This window comes from Balaenoptera acutorostrata, chromosome 1 (assembly GCF_949987535.1).
Source record: "Balaenoptera acutorostrata chromosome 1, mBalAcu1.1, whole genome shotgun sequence".
Classification (NCBI taxonomy): domain Eukaryota; kingdom Metazoa; phylum Chordata; class Mammalia; order Artiodactyla; family Balaenopteridae; genus Balaenoptera; species Balaenoptera acutorostrata.
The window spans coordinates 5,031,092-5,048,734 of NC_080064.1; the positions used below are offsets into that span (position 1 = coordinate 5,031,092).

The following is a 17,643-nucleotide window of genomic DNA, read 5'->3' on the forward strand; positions in this document are numbered from 1 at the left end:
GGTTCTGTTCTGGGTGTAATTGGGGTAGCGTTAGCATGTATGCGTACAATATGACATTGGGAATGTGGATCAGAGATGAGGGAGTCATTCATATCACCCTGTTTTTTCTCTTCATTGAACTTTCAGAGGGCAAGGGAGCCCTGGTGATGGAGTCCATAGAGGTCAGCCTCCCTGGCACAGGGCAGGGTGGAGAAGGGTGGTGAGTAGACCTGGAGGGGCAAATAGAGCCTCTGGCAGAGTATGTAAGTTTCATGAACGTAGAACCTTGATTGTCTTGCTTGTTGCTATTATACAGCTCTGTGCCCAGAACAGTGCCTGTTGGTTGAAAGAATGAATCAGTTCAGATGGATTAGGAGTAGAATTCATAGTAGTGGGTGAAATTGTCATGGGAGAAGAGAAGGGACTTGTGGGCAGAAATGTGGTGAATGTTTCCATTTAAGTGTCACCAGAGAGGAGAGGACCAGAGGAGACTGAGGAAGAATGGTCAGAGAGGTGATAGAACAAGAAGAACATAAAGTCAGGGACGCTTAAGTGCAAAGGGTTGTAAGGAGGTTATCAGTTGTAATGCCGAGAGGTTGAGTAGAATGAAGACTACAAAAAAGGTACTGATTTTGTCAATTTGATAGTGAGTTGAGAGGATGAGAAAGAGGTAGTGAGAGAGTAGACAATTCTTTCAAGGGTTTTGGTGGTAAATGCAGAGTGCTGGTAAAATGATAGTGAAATGATTGATCAAGTCCAAGGTGAGAAAAGAACTCACTGGGCCCTGATCAGTGTATTAGTTATCTTTGCTGCTGTAACAAATTACCACAAACTAGGACTGTGGATCAAGAGAGCCCTTCTCGCAGTGGAGTGTGTGAGCTTTTGCGTGTGGACAGATGTCTTTGGCCTCCAAGAGTGTCTTGGCGTTCTTCCTAGTTCTGGCTGCATTTGGATTAGGTGAGGCCCCACGCGGCCAGGCTCCACTCAAGGGGACGCCTCATTGCTCTGCTGTGAGACACAGTGTCCTCCTCCCCTTCGGGTTTTTTTTTTTTTTTTAATTTTTATTTATTTATTTATTTTTGGCTACGTCGGGTCCTCGTTGCTGCGCGTGGGCTTTCTCTAGTTGCGGCAAGCGGGGGCTACTTTTCGTTGCGGTGCGCAGGCTTCTCATTGCGGTGGCTTCTCTTGTTGCGGAGCATGGGCTCTAGGCGTGCGGGCTTCAGTAATTCTGGCTCGCGGGCTCAGTAGTTGTGGCTCGCAGGCTATAGAGCGCAGGCTCAGTAGTTGTGGCGCACGGGCTTCAGTAGTTGGGGCTCGCGGGCTCCAGAGCGAAGGCTCAGTAGTTGTGGCGCATGGGCTTAGCTGCTCTGCGGCATGTGGGATCTTCCCGGACCAGAGCTCAAACCCATGTCCCCTGCATTGACAGGCGGATTCTTAACCACAGCGCCACCAGGGAAGTCCCCACCCCTTTGGTTTTGATGAGGTTTTAGTTTTGAGGCCATAGCAAGTAGTGATAGGTGATGGGTGGTCTGTGGTTCATGGACTAAAAAATGTTTGAGAAGCACGGAAAATCTTTCTACCAGATCAACATCCAGACTTGTGCGTGTGTAGCTGTTGTGTTGCTGGCATTTCCTTTAGGATGTTGAACTCCCGGCTTGGATTACTAGGTATTCTTCCATGTTCCTCGTGTGCTTTGGCTTTTCTGTCAGAGCAACTTGTGAACTTTTTCTGCCCCAACTTTTGCGTTGCTTCTTTGTGGAGAAGCGTTATTGCATTATTAGGGAGAGAGCCTGTGTTCTGTGGGAACAGCCCCGGAGTCGTGTCGGGAGACCTGCTCCTGGTTCTTGCTCTGTCCCCTCCCAGCCTGTGGCCCTTGGCAAGTGTCTCTGCCTGTGCCTTGGTGCCTTTTCTAGAACAGACATCATGTCTGCTCTGCTGCCTTCTGGGGCCAGAATAAGATTTTAAATGTGAAAATGCTTGTTACATGTACATAATATCAAATGGAATGCCTAGCTTGTTGGGTTGATATTTTATATCTCTCTTTGAGTAGTTAAAAAAGTTATCAGTATTAGTAATGATAAGTGCTTAGACAGTGTAATTTTAAATTTCATATAGTGTTTTTTTTTCTGAATATGTTCTACTAGAATCTGTTTATACAAGTGAGGACATTTAATAAGTGCCGTTTGATTATTTTCAGAGTATTGAGTATACTGGCTTCCTAGCCAAATTAAATTTGTAAAAATTCTAATGATATTGCGATTCATACCTAGAAAGAATTTTTGTTTTTCATTCTGAAATCAGTTTAAATATGCTTTACATGAATCTCTGATAATAGTGAATCAATTAATGTGATTTCTCAGGTCATAAATCAGGCTTGATATATTGTAGTATTAGTTCCTGTATTAGCGTCTTAGCCCTTCAACTGTTTTGTGGTTTGTTTTAGCAACTTGTTTGCTTTTGAACTCAATTCTAGGTGTTGAACTCAATTTGAGAGCCTAAAATGGTTTGTGCCCCAGTTACCTTAGAGGTTACTGCTTCACTTTCTTACTGCGCTGGCCCCAGTAGTAGGAAGTCAGCCACCTAGCAGACGTTTTCCTTTTAACTTGAGTACACACTTTAATTTTGTCTCTATCCCATAGGAGTATTGGGAGTGTTATTATAGTAGCACTTATGATATATTTTGAACTTCTTGAAAAGAGGTAATACATGAGCACAAAATGTTTTTGTACTATACCATGTAATTTTTTCCCCCACTAACCTTTTGTGGTTTGTGTGTAGGGTGCATGTTGGCTTTCTAGTCTCAGAGGTCATTAGCCCGGTTCTATGGAGGCCTCCAGAGCCTGGTCTCTGACAGACCCTGTGTTCCTCTTTGTCGAGCAGCCCTGTGCTCTCACTGGTAGCATTGGCTCTGTTGTTGTCCGTGAACATGGTAGAGTATTTTCACCCCCTTAGTTCTTCTTACTGGGTCGAAAGTAGCTTTTGTCTTACTGCTTGATTGTTCAGGTTCCAGAAGACAGGTGGCAACTTAGGGTGGCCTTAGGAGAGGGAGACAGAGGTTCTTAAAAAGACTGATGGTCTTCAGTAAATCCTACCACCACCAGGGCAAGAGATGGGACCATTCTTTTCCCTTTCCATGAACTTCTGGGAATGCCATTCGTCCATGAATTCAACGAATATTTGCACTTCTATTATGTGCCAGACATTAAGTACCAGAAAAGCCAGACATCCATCCCTTCAAGGATGCCCTGGATGTCGTCTTATTTTGAATATGTTAGAAAAATATTTATCGGAGTAGAAAAACTGCTAGATTGGGTTTAGATGCTGAATGGCCTTAGGGATTAAAGGTGGAGGTTGTAGGTTTAGAAGGTATTTCTGAAAGGAATGACTCTTCTATAATTAAAAAAAAACCAAACAGTTACAAATGGCATTGTGGCAGAGACTGCTAGCTGATTGTGAAACCTATCTCCTCTTCCTGGGCAGGTAGCCAGACTGCATTTCCCAACCTCCCTTGCAATTAGGTGTGGCTTTGTGGCCATATCCTAGCCAATGGCGTGAGAGCTGAGAAGTGTGCCACTTCCAGGCCTGGCCCGTAGCACCGTCCGGCTCGGTTATCCGTGTCCTTTCCCTCTGCTGGCTGATGCAGAAGAGCCCAGTGACGTAGGAAGGCTCCTGCCATGAGATGGAAGGAGATGTGGGGCCCGAGCCGCTGCTTGGAGGAGAGCTGCCTCCTGATCTACTGTTTTGGACTTTACACGAGCAAGAAGTAAATATTTATGGTATTTGAGCCATGACACAGTTTGTTCTAAGAGTTAGCCTGCCTAACTAGGCACGATGCCTAGAATGCTAGGCAGAACTGGTGAGTTTAGTAAAGGTGCTGAGAATTTCGGACTCTGCCTTAATTTTGATTATTTGTATGTCATGTTATATGTAATGATCAGTGAATTTCAAGGCTCAATTTAAAACTATGTGACAAAAATCTTTTTAATGTATCACTTCTAATTGATATAACTGGTTTATTGCATTCAATGGGGCATCTCTCTGCCTTTGTTTTAATAAGCTATGTGGGTCCTCAGGTAGCTTTAAAGGGACCCTATGGAGACTTAAACATTGTCAGTCCTTATTTCAAAGAACTGTAAATATAGTTTTCATCATGCAGCTTCTCTGTCCAAAAGCCAGTAATCACTTCTCATTATATAGCATTTTGTTTCATTTATTCCATCATCCAAAACTAAATATATACATTTTTTTTTTTTTTTTTAGTATATAAAACGAATGTGGCTATGTGTAACCCTCTGACCTAGGTTCTCTGAAGGGAAGCAAAAATGGATAAAACATATTCCATGCCTCCAAGGAGTTTGTGCTGGTACACAGATAGTTACTAGGTTTCCATACTGCTCTCATCTCCTCACTTCAGGCTTTAATAAATCATGTATTATTTCTTCATTACATTTTTTTTCTTTTTTTTTTTAGTATTGTCTCCAATTAGATACACCTTTTGAAGGCAGGGAATACTTTAAAGAGCTTCTGTGTCCTCTCTTGGGCACTTCTAGCAGACACTGGACACTGTACTTAATTGAGTAACCATCCTTGTAGTTTCTTTTGCTTTTCTTGCTTGGATATTCTGGTATAGTTTTGTATTATAGTTTGTGTTAACAGACAAAAGTACTTTCTCAGTCTATTAGGAATCCATGGAATTGTGCAGTCAGGAGTGTTGGGACTGGATCTTTTAGATCATCTAGTTTCTGATAGTCTAGGTGGGGCCATGAATCATGGGGGTGTCTCAGAGGCACAGGCTCAGGCACCACTCAGACCTGTGAGTCAGAACCTGCAAGAGCCTCAGATGACCCACATGTGCATTAAAGTTGGGGATGCGCTGCTCAAGGTCAACCTGTGATTTTATTCTCAAGAAAACTGGCAAAGTCAGAGAGTTAGCAGAGTCATACAGCTGTTTGTTTCAGTGGCTCCCATCCTTGGATACACCTTGGGATCACTTGGGAACCTTTAAAAAATACTGATGCCTGGGTTCCATCTCCATACATTCTGGCTGAAGTGGTCAGGATTGCAGCCCGGGCATCAGAATTTTAAAAATCTCCCTAGATGACTGAAGTGCAGCCACGCTGAGAGCCGCTCAACCTAGTTAACGAGAGAATCCGGGTTTCCTGATGCTCTAATCACGTAGTCCCTTTGCTCCACACATGGATGTGCTTTCAGAAACAGAGCTCTCCCTACCTGATTTTTCATCATAGAGCATCACTCCGTTTTATTTCCTTCACAGCGTTTATCCCACTTACCACCTGCCTCCCCCACTGGCATGTACCCCATGAGTGTGGGACCTTTGTTGGTCTTGTTCACTGCTGGGTCCCAGCTCCTAGGACGGTGTCTGGCACACGTGAGGTGCTCCTTTCATGTGTGTAGAACACATGGAAGGAGTTATGATAAAGATGGAGGCGTCCGGCAGGAGGGAAATACAGGCTATTCAGACAGCACCAGTTGGGCTGCTCGCCTCAGTCAGCGGGAGGCTCCCGAGGGAAGAGAGGTCGGAGTCAGACTTGAGAGCCAGCCAGGGAGGGCAGCATGAAGACTGGAATCCAGAGCTGGCGTTAGAGCTTGTACTTTTCCCACTCCGCCCTTGTCTGTGACAGAGAGCTCAGCTGTCTGCCCCGGCCTTGTCAGCAGGCAGTGGTGGGCCTGGCTCAGGACCCCGTGGCTCCAGATCCTCAGACCCGTGCTCCTCTCTGCGCTCCAGGGCCAGTCTGGCTTTCAGAGTCAGGTCTCAGGGGCCCTGTGAAGGGAGCTAGCTCAGAGGCTGGCCCCTGGGTACTTCATACAAGGTAGCCATTGCTTATGTGAGTTTGCTTGTTTCGCCTTATTTGCTTTGAGAACATTGTGTTTTTTAGGGTGGGATGTCATTTGATTTCACTCTCAAGTTATGTGAGTGAGCTTCTTTCCTGCTTAAATGAACTATTAAGACTTCACTTATTATGATAGTGCTATTGAGAAATCATGGTTGGTTGTTCATGATATTTCTGTTACATATGTTGTTTTTAGCGTTTAATTCTTTCGATTTGTTATATGATATGTTTTACCACTAAATTACCTGTCATCAAACTTTGAAGTCAGGTGTAAAAGTTCTTTTTATGAAGTCATTCACTAATGTGTTCCACTGTACATTAGTGGTTTTTAAAACTTTTGAGAAGACCATTGCGAGATGTCTTGATCCGTGGTAAACCTAAGCTATCTTGTTTTTTGGTAATAGGAAGCCAGAAAATGTTAAGTCTTGAACGTAAAACATTCTTTTTAACACCGTAAAATTTCACGTTTCAATTTGGAAACCACATTAAGATGGGATGTTGCATTACTGTGCTGAGAAGGCTGTTGCTGGCGACTCAAAGATGTTGCCTGAAGTCTAGAATCCCACATTCGGTCAGGGGGAGAGACTAATGTTGAATTTTCCAAAGGAGCATGAAAGCTGAGGTCCATAGTTCACGGGGAGAATCCTCAGGCCCAGATTGCTAATCAGTGGTTACCACTATTGATTAAATCAAGCAGAAGAAGGACAGTAAAAGTACTGGAACAAGAATTTTCCAGAAACAAGAAATAAATGATTAGGAGCTGATGGTTATCCTGGTGGCTAGGAATCACACTGTGGACAAAGACTTGCTCTGTGGTGAAGCACTCACTGCCCGTGGCACTGAGGGAGGGGAAAGTCAGAACCTCAGGGGAGTCAGCTTAGTCACATTTCAGCACTCTGTGTGGCACAGAAAGTCCAGGCACTCATCATTTTATTCTCAGAAAGTGTTAACGTTGTTAAAGATTATCCTCGTTAACCATAGTAACAATGGCATTTTATATTGAGTGGTACTCTTGAATCTAAAGCCCTTGTGTGTGCATTATCCCATCCAATTCTCTGTACTTTTTTGGATGAGGTAATACAGAGAGGTTAAATTACTTTCCCAAGGACAGCTAGTAAGTGAGAGAACTGAGTTTTTTATATTTTAAACATAAAATGTTGAGGGTGATTGTTGAACTGTCGTTGGTTTTCTAGGTATATAAATCTGTGGTTTATAGTGCTGGAGGAATAATCTAAAAATTTATTTAATATTGCAACTGAACAAAAAGGGACCCAGACTAATTGGCTGGCAAGACTCAGAGAAATTCCCCCCCCTTTTTAAAAGTTACCGTGGTGTAGTTTTTTTTTTTTTATTTTAATATCTTTATTGGAGTATAACTGCTTTACAATGTTGTGTTAGTTTCTGCTGTACAACATGGTGTAGGTTTTTATATGAAAGCTTTAATTTTATCTACATGAAGCAGCCTGAGAGCAGAGACCTGGTCTTCCAACGTCTCCCTGACTCACTCCACCTGCCGTGCTGTTAGTTGGCACTCATAGATCCGTTTGAATGAGTCAGGTGTGGGCCTTGCTGTTGGGAAGTGGTAATGATGTCGTTGAATGTTGACTGAGCTGCAGAATGAAATGGCATTGGTTCTTCTTAGTAACAATGTACTGTACGTACAGCACATGTGCTCCCTGTTAAAAAAAAACTGCACAGGTAATAGAGGTTCAGCAGCATAGATCCTTTTTTCACACACGTGTACTTTACATTTTGAAACACTCTTAGCCTACAGAAACATCGCAAGTGTAGTGCAGAGGACTTCTTTCCCCGTGAACTATGTGAGAGAGTGAGTTGCCGGTATGTTTCATCGCCCTTGACTGTCAGAACTTTATTATGTGTTTCCTACAAACAACATTCTCCTCCATCACCACAATGCAGGAATCAAAGTCAGGAAATGAACACCCAGACTTCTCTGCCGTCGAATCCTCCGAGCTCTTGCGGTGGTGCCAGTTGACCCAGTGCTGACCTTGTAGAGAAAGGCCCCGCAGGGACCCTGGGTGGCACTTGATTGTCTCCTCAGCCTCCTTTGATCCAGAACAGTTCTCAGTCCTTTCTGACTTTCATGACCTTGACGTTTGTGAAGACTATAGGCCATTTTGTGGAATGTTCCTCAATTTGGATTTGTCCGATGTTTCCTCATGATTAGATTCAGGTTTTGCATCTTTGGCAGGAATATCACAGAAGAGCCAGTATTTATCTTTTTCAAAGATTAGTTTTACATTTTATTTTCTGTTTCCTTAGAGCGTTTCCCAAAGTGTATTCTGCGGAACTAGCACCTACTGTGTTCTCAACACCGTGCCACCTATAGAAGGTAGGATTCGAAAGCTTTTGACTTACAGGAAGGGGTGGGCTTGGCAGTGAGAGTAATTCCATCCTTGTAGTGCAGGAAAGCCTGTGATGAGGAGTGAGAAGACCTGGGTTCTGCCTTTAACTTGCTGTGTGATCTTAGATGAGTTACTTAATCCATCTGGGGGTAGCAAAATAATACTCCCCTCATAAAGTTTCTGTGAGGATTAAAAAGGCAAAGGGTTTAATCATATGGAAAACTCAGAGCACTCTGCAAATGTTAGATATACTAATACAACGATTCTGTAATTCTAGTGTCAAATTCTGGGTGACTTAAGAGTAGGAGCCTTGTGGTATTGCGGGAAAAGCCAGAGGTAATGTCTGAATCCCATTTGAGCCACTTACTAGCTGTAGATCTTGGGCAAATTAATCTGAACCTCAGGTTCTTCATCTGTAAAATGGGGGTGATTATGCCCAGACGAGTTATTGTGAGGATTAAATGAAAGAGTACAATGTAAAATCCTTTCTGGATGCCTGATATAGAGTCCCACAGATGTCTGCTCCCTCATAAATAGTAGGAAATAAATGTACTTGATCACATGTAGCTCAGACTGAAGTTGAATGGGACGAAGCAGGAGAGGATGCCCCAAACCCAAATTGACGGCAATTGATCGCAAGGCTTCTGGGCCTCGCCACTTCATCTGCCCCCACCTACATGTTTTTAGATTGAAAATATAAAATTCAGGTAAATAGTGAGAAGTTTATTAAACCTGAGTTTGAGTTGACCTAGACCTGGGTCAGAGGTTTGGTAATATGATTGACAGGGAGAGGGTATCTGGCCACCTAAAAATAGAAAGGGTAAGATTTGATGATCACACGCACTCTAAGAAGAGGAAAGGGGTTGTGAAATAGCAAAACAAGTTATACTTTTCTATTAAAAAAACTTATTATTTTTTTTAACCTTTAAAAAATCTTTTGGATAATTACAACTGAGTTTAATTCATTTTGGAGAATTTCTTTCGAGAAGAATAGGAAGAAATCATACCAAGCCTTGGCACATAGTTGGTGCTTAATTAATATTTATTTTGGGTGGATAGCGATTTGAAGGTCTTAGATTAGTAATGGCAGTATTTGCTGCTGTGAGCACTGTGCTGACTTGAATTTAACAATATGCGCTTATGTTTTCCTCAATCAGTTCCTATCCTACTAATTAACTCTAAGCACATAATAATTAGAGCTAAACAGAAAATTGTAGCGCTTCCTTTTAATTTTACCACTCCAAGTTGTTGATCAAATATATTCCCAGTAAGATTTAGCAATTTGGTACACTGTTAGACCAACTTACTTTGAACAGTTTGTTCTAGAGGTTGAGAGGTTAATCATAATCAACTTGATTGAATAACAGTGTTTGTAATTATTCACAAAACCAAAATTATTGAATTTTTATTAATTATGAATCAAAATAAAATGGATACATCATTTCCCGGTTAGACTTAATACAGTTATGATTTACCTTGTAGAAGTCAACAGTGTGTTCCAAGGAAAAGGTCAAATACATTTCTTTGGATTTAAATGAAGGATTTGGTAATGTGAAATCTCAGATTTAGAAATAAAACATGAAAATAAGAATTCTGCTTTTTGCCTAATTAACTAAGTGAATGAGCATTCTCGTACATTTTAGAAAGTTTTAGTTGAGTTACACTATGCCTCTAAAGTTATTATTTGGAAAATATTTGAAGGTTGACTGGAAAAGGTGGTTCATTCTCTGGAATTAATAGCTGTCAGCCAAACAAATCTTCTGTCAATTTCAAGAGCTTCATAAGTTATTTTTATTGTGAAGTAGGTTAGAAAATTATTTTGTGAAGTCATGTATCAGACACGCATATTTTGCTAGATAATGATAGTGAAGTGTTTTACTGTATTTGGTTGACACTTCCATTTTGCAGTGTCAGAGTTTAACTCTCTGGATTTAAATACCGAGATGCAGTTGAAACCACTGTATAACTTACTTTTAACATTAACTCAAGATACTGTTGGAATCCTTGTACTGAGACAAGAATTTAAAAACTGGTACCTGTGTTATCTAATTATGATATCAATTATAGTTACTCCAAAAACATTAAAAAACATTTAATTAAACAACGTAATTTTATACAGTATAACCATGTGAGCAGTTGTTTTCTAATGTGAAAGCAAAGTTACTCTTTATTCCATTTTAACTAGAAAAACTGAAATTTGAAAATACGAGTTTTAACAGTTTGGCTGTTTGAATTCCTGATATTCTTTTCCCAGTATTAAAACTGCCCTCTTCATAATGCACAGTGGGAAAATTTACCCATTGTTATGTTTCTTAAAAACATCCAATTTATATACAGCATGAACCTAAAATTCTGGAAATAGCACAGTTTAAAAACTGATTAAGGGGCTTCCCTGGTGGCGCAGTGGTTGAGAATCTGCCTGCTAATGCAGGGGACACGGGTTCGAGCCCTGGTCTGGGAAGATCCCACATGCCACGGAGCACCTGGGCCCGTGAGCCACAACTACTGAGCCTGCGCGTCTGGAGCCTGTGCCCCGCAACGGGAGGGGCCGCGATAGTGAAAGGCCCGCGCACCGCGATGAAGAGCGGTCCCCGCACCGCGATGAAGAGTGGCCCCCACTTGCCGCAACTAGAGAAAGCCCTCGCACGAACCGAAGACCCAACACAGCCAAAAATAAATAAATAAATAAATAAAGTAGCTATAAAAAAAAAAAATTAAAAAAAAAAAAAAACTGATTAAGGGGAACCCATTGGCCTGTCATACTTCTATTCCTTTTGAACCCATGGCTGCACATCCCCATAAAGTGCTAAATTTAGAAACTTGATTGAGACAGTGCTCACACAGCTATTCTCCTTTTCCTCTTTAAAAGCCTTTGGGCCGATTCACCGCTGCCTGATTTGGTATCAGTGGAAGACAGAAGCCTTTTCTCTAGCAGTTAGTTGTGCTGTTGAGAAGAGTGCTCGCTCCCTCTCTCCCTCTCTCTCGCTCTCTCTCCCCCTCCCCCCTCTGTCTCCCTCCCTCTCCCCCCCCCCCCACACTCACTCATATGCTTCGTATGCCGTATGCTGAAGGACAGCTGGGTTCTTCATGGAGGCTAAAAGGACAGATGATTAACATCAGGTTGTGACCACAAACATAGAAATAGAAGCTGGGGTTTCATATTCCATTCATTGTCAAAATTATACGTAAATAGTTTTTTAGGAGCTATGACTAGTCATGTACTATTCAAAGTAAGCCAATTGATTGAGCATCTAGCATAGTACTGTTTTCGTAGAAGGTACCCTGTAATTGGTAAATATCGGAATTGAGTATAGATTTTAGAATTTTTTCACCTCTACTTTGAAGATTATACACATCAGGGGAGATTTTTAAAGAGCAGAGTAAAACCATCTTAGGGAAAGAAGGGAGGTAAAGGCTCATGTTATTTGGTACTGTGCACTGTAAAGTTTTATGGCCCATGGTACCTCCCTTGGGAGGGTGAAGTGCAGGGAGCATGCATAAGCACATAAAATTACAAAGGTTTTCTAGTGTGTAATTAATACAGAACTTTCTATGAACTTGCTTTTAGTTAAACCCTTTTTTTTTTTTGGTTTCCTAGCAAGGTTTTTTAAAAGTTTAGTTTTATTTTGCTATTAAATTAAAATTTTGGATTCTTAAAAGCAGTCAATTTTTAAGTTTTCAAGTTTTTATACTGCTTATAGAAATAGAGGATAGGCATTATAATTCAACTGGTTGTGTAGTTAATGGGCCAAAAAAGATTTAATATGCTAAAACTCTCAAGTTCTTCCCTATAGGAAGATGTAGTAAATTTTTTAGATGTTATTTCTATACCCAGTATTTCCCTGTTAAGATCTTTTCCTTGAGAAGAAATGTGTTCATCAGATGAAAAGTGTTTGGAGAAGATTTTATTATGACTGTAGAAGTATTTTTTATTCTTTTATGTTTTTCGCATGTTCAAAAAACAGTCTGTGCTAAACAAAATTGTAGTAAATGACTGGAAAAATATACTACTGTATTTCACTTTCAACATTCTTAACTAATACCTGTATGCCTATATAAGGTTGTTTAATTGTAAGGCATTTAAAATTACTGAATGTGACAGTAAATTCTCTAGGGATCTATGCCTGGAGGAGAATTAGAGATTATCTCATTCTCCTTGATTTGGGAAAGCTGAAAATATTAAGTAACTTACCCAAGGTCACACAATTAGAAAGTAGCAGAACTGGGCAAGAATCCTGGGCTCTTGACTTGGAGTCCTTTTTTACCTTACTGATATCAGAGTAAGTTATTTCACCTGTGACTTTCTGGAGCAAATTCAGTCTTCAGTATTTTAATGTATTGCTCCTTAGTACCCAGTTATGCATTGTACCCTTTGGATGTTGGGACTCCCATTTGGCATTAAAAAAAAAATTGGAGTGGGTAATTTGAAACTTTGACCTAAATGTGTCAAACCTGGCAAGAAATTAGGAGCCGGGCAAAGGGACTTTGTTACAGGAATGAAACAAGAAATGATATGTAAATAAATAAGTGAACGAAAAAAGGAAAAGATCTGTTTTAGAAAGTATCAGGGAGACTGATTATCAGATAGACATACCATCTAGTCTGAAAGTAAGGAGCTTTTCCCTCACTGATTTAGAAGAGTTACGTTTTGATGAAATACATTAATCGTTTAGATATATATGTAAATCAAATTAATTAAAAGTGTATGTTTTTAGATTTAGGCTAGAAAGGCCAGCCTCTGTATTACCTAGGTAGCTAACTGGAGGTTTAAATTCCTTATATGTATAAGATTTGTAATTTTCTTTGGAAAGGATAAGTCTCATTTGTATTCTAGGGGATGAAGTGGTATTAGCTTATCAATAAAGTAAGCAGTCATATTTTATTATAATTCCTCTTTTCTAAAAACCTTAAAAACGTTTTCAGCTGTTAATAGAAGATTTCTAGGTGTTGTGAGTTTAAATCATTTTGTAGTTTTGATGTACTTCATGGAAACCTGGTGAAAGAACCTTTAAAAGCAACGTTCTGTTTATGGGCAGCTGCTGGGGTATTCCCTGTTCATTTGCTTGCCATGGAGCAAAAAGCTCAATCTTATTTTAGAGCCTCTTGACCAGATTCCTGCTGCCATCTATCTGATAAGTGTGTAAATGAGTTTTGTTAACTAAGAGGAATAATGCTCTTGGTCTCCCAGTGACTAAAACTCAGCTGCTGTTTCTGACCTTGCCAGTGTACTTAACAGGAGATTTTCTCTATGATCTTCTCTGAATTTATTGTTTTCTTCTTTATAGATGATCATGGGAACAGCAATAGTAGTCATGTAAAAATCTTTTTACCGAAAAAGCTGCTTGAATGTCTGCCGAAATGTTCAAGTTTACCCAAAGAGAGGCACCGTTGGAACACTAATGAGGTAGATAAATTTCTATTTTTAGGGGTACAACTTTTTTTAAGGGCAAACTCGCTAGGTCATTTTGCATAGTACTACTTTATATTAGCTTTAAATTCAAAATATTGAACTAGGAAATTGTAAATGAGAAGAATACTTAATTTGGATTTGACAGAAACCAACATGTTTTTTGACCTATGATCTGCTTGGCTTGTGTTGAAAAATATCAAATGTGCACGCTGACTTACTAAGGTAGCATGAGTTTCTGTCTTTGTGTTTTCTTGCATTTTGGTGTGTTGCATTTGGTGGTTGACTCTGTTCGCATCTCAGTTAAACCTTAGTTCTTATGTTGTCATGAATTGATAAGGGTACAGCTCCAGTGTTCCACAGAATGTGCCGTGTCTTGACAATGTGAAGTTTCTGTAGAATTTGGAAGGGCAGGGTTCTTATTGGCAAAATAGCTCTTGTCCTCTCTGATGAAGAAAGTTTGCATGGAGAATTAACTGGTTTACCTTAACGATAGGAATTTGTATTAAGAATGAAGGCTGTATAGTAGGTTGTTGATCTGACATTCAGTTAGAAGGAAGATTGATGAAGTAGAGTGAATCGGAGTTTATTTTGTTGGATGATGTTTCCTTTTTTGGTAAATCTTAATCTGGAAGTCTTAATATTAGGGGTGGATTGCTTTGTCATCTTTTTTATTTTGAAATCTGACTATTTCAATTTAGGGTAGTACCCATTTAGTGTGGTGATGAGAATTGGGTCTGTGTCCATCATGCTGGGAATTCTATTCCTTTAATTCAAATGGCTGGGGTTATTGGTTTTACAAAGTTGGTCTCAATCAATTCGTGTTGCTGGTTCAACATTTATCAATACTTCCAAGTTAAGTTATAAATATAACACCCTGCCCTGTACTGGGCACTCAGTTTTGTTAAGATACAAGAAGAAAATAGCGCTGCCTATTTACCCTTATTTTTAAAAAATTGTTTTCTCTAACTCTTGACTTACAATGCTTTTGTTTTGAGTTATAAGAGGTTATGTGAAAGTCTCTTCACTTATCCTAGTTTACAGAGTTAAATACTCACTAGAACCTCATAGTTTTGTTACCTTGTCTCAACTGATTTTAAACTTCTTTTAAGGTATGTATATTTTGATTATTTGAATAAATTATATTTCCCCCCTCAGACAGAATACTTTTGTTTTGACAAACAGCTAGTTTGGAGGCCTGTTGTTTTAATCAGTCATCTATTAACTGTTTCAAACATTTTAGACATGAAAACAAAGTAAAGGTGCTGAAAATTAGTCCTAATCATAGATCATTACTCTGTCAGCAAAATAGTGCAATTTGGGGGCCATTCAGTAAGTCAAAACTAGATCATGAAATATTAAAGAACTCAGTAAGTTTCTTAGTAATCCCTGAAACAGGATTTGATACTATGTTATTATACATTAGTTCCAGTTTTTTTATAAATGTAACAAAACATATAATTTTTTCAGTGTTATCTTTTTATGTAATTGGCAATTTATTTTAATTATGACTTGAAATTATATTTGAAACCAGCAATTGCTTAGTGAATTAAAGTTAGTGGTCTTAAGAGTCTTAAGAAGCTGGGGGTAACTGTCAGGAATTTAGTTGGTAGATTATTTAGATGAGTGGTTTCAAAACTTTTTTGGAACTTTTGAGCACAGCCCTTCAACTTTCACAGATTTGTTTACCTCTAAATTATTTACATGTTCCACCTTACTAATATTTTAGATACATTATGAAACACCCAATAAGGAATTTTTATAGAGGACAAAATTAAGAGGCAGGTAAGAAGTCACTCTGCATTTTCTTCTAGGACCCAGTACACCTAGCCCCTCGGAGACCACTGGTTTAGGTCCCTGTGTGGCTTAAGTTCAAGTCCTAAGAGGGGAGACTGCACCCCCTTCCGACCGGTGCAGTGTGAGACTGGGGTCTGAGAAATGTGGGGTGTTTGCACGAGCTGTCACTGCTGCTGAAATGTGGGTAGAAGAGTGTGTGCTCCTGTGGAGGGCGGGGGCGTGGCAGGGGGGCTCGGCTGGCAGGGGCCAAGGCACACGCCCTCTTCCCTTGCCATCGGTTGTGCTTTCGGTGATCTGCCTGCTGAAAACCAACAAAAACTCCTACGACAGAACTGAATTCAAAGGTTGGCCCATATTTCTGTGTGGAGGACTTTGGCTTTTTTTTTCTTGTTGATTTTTGGCTTTAGGAAAAAAACGGGAATCTTGGAGTGACAGCAGGAGTTGTTAATTCTGTAGGGTGTTACGCGGTGATGGTGACATGTCATTTTTTTTTTTTTTACTGGCTCGGATAATAGAAACAAAACAATTAGTACTCCTGTGAAAGTACTTGTTTCTCTGACCTGGCTGGGTTTGGCATTTTCCCATGTCTTTCAGCCTGCCATCCTTAATGTCGCCACTGAGACCTGAAGGAGGTGTGTCGCAGTGGGGCTTTGTGGCCCCGTGTGAGGCGGAGTCACGTTCAGGCAGCATTGCCCGTGGAACCTCTTCAATCGCTCAGGGAGTAGGGTGTAGCCACCCCGCTTTGCGAAGGGCCCGCCCTCCCCCTGGGGTTGGGGTAGCTTGCCGTGTGCTGGTGGAGGACCCCGTGAAGGAGTCGGCTGGTATTTAGGAGCTGTGTTGTACAAAAACTACATTCCTGTTGATCCCACTTCCTGGGACCAGGCACTCGCACTGGGAGGGGCGTGTGGCACAAGCGCAGTTGCGAGCACAGCCGACGTGGGTGTTTTCCATCTCACTCTCTGCACAGCATCTGTTCGCCAAGTAGACTGGCGGCCGGGGTTGCCTGTATGAGATGTCAACTGTCATCTTTCTCTGTCGCCCGTGTTCTCTCTCTCTCTCTCTCTCTGCTGGGTGTATACAGTTGAGTTCCTGGGTATAATTTGACTCCTTTGTACTTTTGAGAGAGTCCCTTCCTCAGACCTGTGTTGTAACATCTGCGGTTACTTGAGAAAACCCACCGTGTGTACTGTGCGTGCGCATCTGTTGAGAGAGGGAGGGCGAGATGGTGCCCTTTCACGTGTCGCCGTGTATCAGCGCCGGCTCCCTGCTGGTGACTGGGTGCTGTGTATCGTTAGTTCTGAGCCTTCTAATGATATTGCAAGGTGTGTAATGTTTCCCTTTACAGATGAGGGAGCGTGGGTAGAAAGTGGTGAAATAATTCGGTCAAGGTAGCACACTTGACAGGGCCTGTCTCTGTCTGAGCTTCATTTCTTCTACGTTGCTGATTAATTCTTGGGAACATTCATTCTACTGTGTGTCGTCTAGGCTTTGAATTAAAGACGCATAACCCTTAACCACATTAGCGTACCTGGCAGATCCATTCTGGAGTTTAGTTTCAGATTAAAAAGAGTTAATATAAGATTAGTATTGTGGGTTCACATGCAAATTTGGTAAAGCTGAAAGTCACTGAAAAGGAAGACTCTTAGAAGACAAGACAGATTTTAGGGCCTACTTAAGCACTTTTAACCTTTTCTAACTCACTGGAATAAGTAAGATCTCCTGCCCTTCTTGAATGTTATTTGCAATTGCAAAATAACTGTTGTATCTAAAAACAAATCAATTTTAGATTATGCTTTCTCAGCCATAAACACTCTTTTCCCAGGTTCTGAAAACAATATGGAGATGGTGATGATGGTCATTATGGCAGCTAACATTTATTGACCATCTACTGTATGCTAGGCACTGTTGAGTTCTTTCTGTGAATAATCACATATACTCCTTGAACTAATACTATGAGGTAGGTTTTGTGATTATTCTTACAATATAGATGAGGAAACTTGAGCCACAGAGATGTTAAAGTAGCTGAAAGTGGTGGCCTTGGAAGTCCAAGCCTATAGCCTGATTTTGGAGTCCATACTTTCTACATTTCTGTCCCAAAGAATGATTTCAAATAAGACTTTTCCAAGATCTCGTGCTGTTTAGTGACTTCTAATCCTTTTGTTTTATTCATTTGCTTCTTTTTTCATTTTGCATTTTCCAGTATTATACGTAAACTTAATGTATTTTTTTCTGAGGATTAAAA

General features: G+C 40.6%; 1 protein-coding gene across 4 annotated transcripts in view; it reads left to right on the top strand.

The window, feature by feature from the left end:
* Window positions 1–17,643, top strand: part of CAMTA1 (calmodulin binding transcription activator 1) — an 888,068-nt gene that overhangs the window by 18,999 nt on the left and 851,426 nt on the right. Inside the window, exons 2-4 of one of the 4 annotated variants that reach the window (XM_057544797.1) lie at window positions 127–161; window positions 8,115–8,184; window positions 13,483–13,601. In XM_057544797.1, coding sequence (XP_057400780.1) covers window positions 127–161; window positions 8,115–8,184; window positions 13,483–13,601 — 224 coding nt within the window. Of the gene's footprint in view, window positions 1–126; window positions 162–3,462; window positions 3,743–8,114; window positions 8,185–13,482; window positions 13,602–17,643 lie in introns of those variants that run through there. The other 3 variants (XM_057544796.1, XM_057544798.1, XM_057544799.1) reach the window with 3 other exon arrangements.